This window comes from Notolepis coatsorum, assembly GCF_963971535.1.
Source record: "Notolepis coatsorum genome assembly, chromosome: 7".
NCBI classification, from domain to species: domain Eukaryota; kingdom Metazoa; phylum Chordata; class Actinopteri; order Aulopiformes; family Paralepididae; genus Notolepis; species Notolepis coatsorum.
In genome coordinates this window covers 43,537,809-43,544,743 of record NC_140171.1, presented here as the reverse complement: position 1 = coordinate 43,544,743, position 6,935 = coordinate 43,537,809, and the positions used below count along the sequence as shown (strand labels likewise).

At 50.1% G+C, this 6,935-nt stretch overlaps 1 protein-coding gene across 1 annotated transcript in view; it reads left to right on the top strand.

The window, feature by feature from the left end:
• Positions 1 to 5,961: 5,961 nt before the first annotated feature.
• The window catches only part of erp27 (endoplasmic reticulum protein 27), a gene marked incomplete at both ends in the record, with an annotated part of 5,700 nt that continues 4,726 nt past the window's right edge, over positions 5,962 to 6,935 (top strand). Inside the window, 2 exons of the mRNA XM_084318263.1 lie at positions 5,962 to 6,019; positions 6,114 to 6,121. Of these exons, the coding sequence (XP_084174389.1) occupies positions 5,962 to 6,019; positions 6,114 to 6,121 (66 nt within the window). The remainder of the gene's footprint in view (positions 6,020 to 6,113; positions 6,122 to 6,935) is intronic.

The following is a 6,935-nucleotide window of genomic DNA, read 5'->3' as shown; positions in this document are numbered from 1 at the left end:
GCCATCTTGTCCATAGGCGCCGCCTTGTCTATGGCCGACATCTTGCCCATGTGCGTATCGGGCGCTCTGGTCTCGTTTCTTTCGGCACTCTATGTCTGTGTGCCCGATGATCTGCAGAAGCTGCACCAGACCGTCTAGTTGCAGTTATCCCTCCGATGCCCATTCTCTCTGCATCGCCAACACGTCAGCTCCATCGTGGGCCTGGCCTTCTCCCTCTGTGTCGCTCGGGCTTTCAGTGCTATCCCCCCCGCTTCCGCGGCGTCTGGGTGGATATCCTCTGAGGCCTCAAAGTTCCGCAGCTTGGCTTTGAACTGCCCCAATGTCATGTCCGTTGAACCGTGGGTAACCAGTAGCGTGAACGGCCTGTACAACTCCGGTAGTCCTCTCATCACCATCGCCATCATTAGCCCCTCGCCTGGTGCCTCTCCTGCACTCTTAAGCGCCGTGATGATATGCTCAGCTCGGATGATGTATTCTGTCATCGTCTCTGTGTGCCCCTTCTTCAGAGCTGTTAACGTTACGTAGAAGGACACTACTCTGGGCCTTCCCCGTCCGATGTAATGCTCCCTCAACACTCCCAGGCTTTCTCTGCCTTTGTCCTTCGTGTCGTGGAATATTAGCCCCAAGCTTGTATCGTCGAGCAGCGGTGCTATGCGTCCGCATTAAGCTTGTCGTCTTGGGCTTGTTCCTCCGCCGTCAGTGGTCCCGCGGGGGCCGCCAAGATCACCGCCTTGAGTCCCGCGCCGTGCATGCAACATAGCATGCGCTCTTCCCAGAGCTCATATCCCTCCGCCTTTCCATTAAATGAGGGCCATTTGCTCCTTCCCTTGGTCGCCATCCTCCTTTTTGGTGGTAGGCGTAGCTTTAGCTTCGTTGGCCTAGCGTCTAGCCACGCGGTACTCCCGGTGTTAACCTGGCCTACACTTCAGCTAAGCTAGCTACCCTTATTATTTCGCCCCTGCGAGATCTGGGCCCATAACCTGTTGGCAGAATTGGCTATGGGGCGACAATAATATATATAGGAGGCATGAATTCCATCTTTAGCCTTTGGCTTGTTTATTCATTCACAGTGATTCACAGCAGCACAGAGCATGTGAACTCCTCTCCGTGAGAGGCAGATGTGGTAAGAAGGTAGAGGGGGAGGAAACAAAAGCTTATATACTCCCAACCTGGTGAAAACAGTAGAAGCTCTGCCTATAGCGCCCTCCAGTGGACACAGATATATATGCAGTCAAAGGAAGCAGTATAGTACAGTTACAGTTAGTTACAACCCTACATACACCCTCTAAATTCAACAGTTAACCTCCTGTTCTTCTCCCCTCCCTCCTCAAAATACTACGTTTTCAAAATAAAAATATTTTTTGATGTAACGGACGTGTGATTATTCACTGTGTATTTTGGGATATTGCCTATCAGGGCTTGCTGTCCTTTCTGTGAACAGCTAAGGGCTGGTGAGCGGTGTTTCTCTTGTGAGGAGAGTTGCTGGATTCATATGGGAATGCCGTGCGTAACAGTCGTAGACCTTGAATCAGCAAGCGGTTTTGCTACTTGTGTTAGCGTGCAACCATGGGCGCTACCTTACGTGTTAGGGTAAACTTTAAAGAAACATGACAGGCGACAAGTTTTTCGCTTATGAAACAGCCGGGCTCTAAGTGGACGTGTCTTTTAAACAGGCACGGCCACCTAGCCCCGGTTTGGTGGTTAGCTGGTTAGCTGGTGAGTTTTGGGTGCTTTTCAAGACAATAAGGCGTGCACACGCTTATGTGTGTCTGTTCATTGTAAACACAGCGCACGGCTAGCGGCGCCGTTTTCTGTTTTGACTCATACATGCTTTCGTTTTTACGTGAGGCTGGTTGGGGGGGGGGGGTGGGGAGGATAAACCCTCCCCTTGGGATGTTTGTATCCCGGATAATACTGGTGACGGAGGGGGACGACGCAGCTCAAAACGAGGGCGCCTTTCATCATTTGGGGATCCTTCGTTAGTGTCACGCTGGTACGTAGGATTCCACTCCGTCGGCTCCCCCGACGTTAGGGCAAATATTTGCGTACCCTGCTCATCATGGGGAAGGGGGGGAGGGGCTGGGATTCCCGGCCATTGTAAAACATCACAGGCACCCAGGTCGTTGTTTGGTTGGAACAAACGTGTAGCTATGTCACCTAAACTGTTAGGGCAGGGGTTGGCAGAGCCCAATAGCAGAACACAGGAGGAGAGAGAATGGAGCGTTCCAGGTTGGCTTCAATATTTACCCCCCAAGCAGACAGGTTTACAGGTATAGAATGTGCGACAGGTACATGAATGTGCAATGGACGAGAGCAGGTGCACTCCCTGTGCAGCACGGGACGTCCAGGTGTGTGGTGCCTCGGAGCGGTGGTCCTGGGCACAAAGAGAACAAGATTAGGACAAGGTATTTCAACAAGGATAGAGTAGCAAGGCTAGGGTTCATTGTCGTACCTAGGAAGTTAGGTTAACACTGCAACGAGGGTAGAGCAGGATCCGTGGACTGAAGTAGGAATTAGCTGACGAGGGAATCCCTCACAGCCGCGTTAATTGATGTCCTGGCAGCGTGGAAATCCTGGGGTCGGATGCTGCCCATATAAGGGTGTGAGAGGATGAGGGGTGAGGAAGGCTTCCGCCGTGATGTTGTGGAAGGAGGAGGGGTGAGGAAGGCTCTCGCCGCGACTATGACACAAACATGTTTGAACATGCGCCTGAAACGGGATATAACGAGGGTTATTCTGTAACTCTAGTTATAAGAATTCATAACAAGTAGACAAATATCTATCTTGTGGGATGAAGCTGTCGTAGGGCGTATGTTTTTTCCCTTTGTAGGCATTGCGGGACTGGCGCTGCCGGTATGTGGGGAGTTTTTTCACCCAAGACAGAGTGAAGACCACACATTATGCATGTCCAGCCATAGAGCAGCGTCCCCAGCGGGCTAATCGCTTGGCTGAAATGGGACAATGCTCAGCGGGGGTGCCGCCTCATTTACCAGGGGTAGTGACTGCTCCCCCGTTTCAAACCGCCCCTTTCTGTCCCCCCCCCCCACCCCCCCTTAGGTGCAATTGCCCCAACAGATATGTTGTTTAACCCGAAGGGCCCTGGGCTTTTCCGGGGGGGAAATGCCGGGGCGGGCCGGACGCCACATGGGCTGATGTCATGAATGTTGTGTGTCATAAGTGTCACTACGAGTTGAAAGTGGGGGACCCCGATGTGGACAAGACAAACATCTTCCTCTGATCTACATCCCCTTAAAGGAAAACTCCAACATTTTGGGAAATTAGCTTATTTGCCATCTACCCTGGAGTTAGACAAGAAGATACATACCTTTTTTCTTCTCTGTGCATGCAGTAGGAGTAGGAAGACGTGCACGTTAGCCTAGCTTAGCGTCATTCACTGGAAGTAGGTTCCTCCATTAGCCTAGTTCCCAACGTCTTCCTACTCCTACTGCATGCACAGAGAAGAAAAAGGTATGCATCTTCTTGTCTAACTCCAGGGTTCCCAAAATGTTGGAGTGTTAAGATACATACCTTTTTCTTCTCTGTGCATGCAGTAGGAGTAAAAAGACGCGCACAGTTAGCCTAGCTTAGCGTCAGTCACTGGAAGTAGGTTCCTCCATTAGCCTAGTTCCCAACGTCTTCCTACTCCTGCTGCATGCACAGAGAAGAAAAAATCTATGTATCTTCTTGTCTAACTCCAGGGTAGATGGCAAATAAACTAATTTCCCAAAATGTTGGAGTTTTCCTTTAACAGTTGTGTGCATTGAACCGTACTATATTGTACCCTTTCTGTAAACTGTTAAGTAGGTTTTCCTTTCTCCATTCTTTTCACCCCTCCCTCCCCGCGTGGCAGGTGGGGGGGTGGGGGGGGGGGGGGGCGTCTGAGTGCGGTGTATTAGCCCCCTCCAGGCGCTTCTGTGTAGTTCCTCCAGGCACAGGTCGAGCCTTGCTCTTGTTACCTGTCGGCCTGGGTTAACCCATTTTTAGACCTGAAACACCTTAAAACTGCATTGTATAGCCTGTGTATACGCGCAGATGTGTTTCCCGGATTCAATGGGTTAAGGGAGCAACCTTTCTGTTTGTGGTGGTTGTCTCCCCGGTATGCCGGTAGCGGAGTCAATTCTCTGGTAGAGCCCAGGTTCGACCCCGGCTCCCCGAGAATATGCCCCTGCATGTTTTATGACATCTGCCAATTGTGTCAAACTCTTGTCTCTGAACCCCAACCCTGCGGGATTAATAGATTGGCGGGGTCAGGGTTCGTGGCGAGGTCAGTTTACTGGTGGAGTCAGGGTCCGGGACCCCGACCCTGCAAGGTTGTGACCCCACGAGTTGGTGACATTGTGCACGGCATGCCGAACACCTTCCCCTCCCCCCCGCTCGGTGGGTGGGCCGTCGGGGTATTGTTTTTACAGTCAGCCCCTCTAGGCGCTCTTCCTCGGGAGGTCCTCGCGGCGTGCCGGGCGGAGAAGGGTTTTCACCTGTCCGATGCGCTGGCGGTGTAGAGGGTGGTGTCACGAGTAAACGCCTGGAGAGGTCTCGATGCCGCGGCCTCGTTGACCTCACCAGGTCCCTTTTGTCGGGTCCTGGCCCCTGGCCTCGGCGGTAAGCCTGCCTTGAGTAGCCTGTGGCTGGGACCTCCTTCGCGCCCCGCTGCTACGGCTTCGCCCGCGGGGTCGGGGTTTGGAATCCAGACTCCTCGGGACGCCTCGCGGGCAGCGTCGGGGTTTAACAACCCTGACCCCACGAGGTGTGGAAGCGGCAACACAGGCTTATGTTTTCACGTACGTTCCCTGGTGGCGGGCGGGGCACGCGGTCGGGTAGTCGCGGGACAAGACTAGGGAAGAGCGGAAGTATGGTCACACCCCTCTCTTTTTTTCTTTTTTTTTTACTTTATTTTTTAGCGTTTATCGCTTTTCTGGTCAAGCATGACCGACAGAAACAGGTTGAAATGGGATGTAGAGCAGGGGAAGACATTCTGAGAAATGACGGCGGGTCCGGGAATCGAACTTGTGTCCCCCAGATCTGTGACGAGCACGGTTTTCCCCGACGCAGAAATAGCGCCGAGATATGCGGTGAGCTACGGGAGCTCCCTACACACCCCTCTCTTAAGTGCATGGGCGAGAGTGGGCGTGGCCGGACAGGTGCAGGTGCATTGTAGCTAAATTCTTTCAAATAGCCCTATGCTAAAGGGGATTTCCCATAGAGCAGAGCGCTCGCTATCTACTTGTATAACTAGGGTTATAGGATAACCTTCGGTATAGTATACAAATTCTATCCTACTGTAAGTCAACTCCATGTGCAAATATACGATATACACGATATACAATAGTCCATACTGAGTCTTAGTCTACTGGGTGAGTCTATGGCTGACCGTGCTCCTCATCTTTGACACACAGGTTCTCAGGTTATTTGTGGCGGTGGTAAACTGTGACATTCGAGCAGTGGAAAGGACTGTGATAGGGTACATGCAAGACGAGAAATTGTTGATATTTGTGGTGGGCTCTCACAAATACATCTACAGTATGTATGGGAAACACTGTATTACTCTTTACCTCCATATGCATGCATCCACATACAGTACACACACACACACACACACACACACACACACACACACACACACACACACACACACACACACACACACACACACACACACACACACACACACACACACACCACTATATGGGCTAAGGCAGTGACACGTCATCCAGTGCGCTCCATCCCCCTGACTTATCAAAACACCTGCAAGGTTCCCATGCAGCCTCCAATCAGAGACCAGAGAAGTTGTGCCATGTGGCGACCATTGAGGGGCAGAGAGACAGAAGGGGAGGGGGGGGGGGGGGGGCATGGACAGCCTGACACAAATCCATATTACTTGAAAAACCTATAATAGTTACTGGGCATTCTGCTAGCCTTTGTTTGTCAGGTCTGAAACACCTCCTGGTCAATACAGTTAGAAATATGCTGATCTCTCTATTCTTGTACCTTCTGGTGTCCTCAGCCATTGCCCACGAGAAAGGTAAGACTAGACTGGCTAGTGGATATATTTTTCACCTTCTAAATTGAACACTTCCATATCTTGACATTAAGAACTTTATGCTTTTCTGTGTCAGTGGTTGTGGTTAAGTTTGTTAATGTGTTTCACATTTTAATGAGTAAGTCCCTACAGCTCTGTGGTGCTAATGTGAATGATCTCAACAGAATGTAAATCACTGGAATAGAGCCTGGATTTTCTGCACTGGAAACCAAACAACAATACAATATAAACCCCCGGGTTAAAGGAACACGCCAACTTTTTGGGAAATTAGCTTATTTGCCATCTACCCTGGAGTTAGACAAGCAGATACCCTTTTCTTCTCTGTGCATGCATTAGGCTTAGGGAACAGCCACACCGTTAGCCTAGCTTAGCATCATTCACTGGAAGTATGTGTGCCAGTGTAGCCTAGTAACAGTCACAAAATACACTCCAAATACAACTTCAAAATATTCCTGTAAACATGTTGTGACCTTATTTACCACATGGAGAAATTATTTAAAAAAAATTTATTTATTTATTATATTAGACATTTTCGTTTTCTAAGCAGATATATACTCAGAATTGTTTTTTGCCTAACCACTGCTGCCTGGGCACAGTGATTGCATCACCTCAAAGGCCCTGTTTTTCAAAAAGCAACAGGGCGTTTGAGGTGATGAAAGGAAAATAAACGGGTATGTATCTGCTTGTCTAACTCCAGGGTAGATGGCAAATAAGCTAATTTCCCAAAAAGTTGACATGTTCCTTTAAGGGAGATATTTTAGTACAAGACTTCAGACACAACCACATCTATGAACACACGACTGGGTCTATACTCTCTGTGTGTATAGAGTGGTCTTTTTACATGTGTTTGAGTTGACAACCTGCTGAAACATGCTGACCTGTCTGTCTGTCTGTCTGT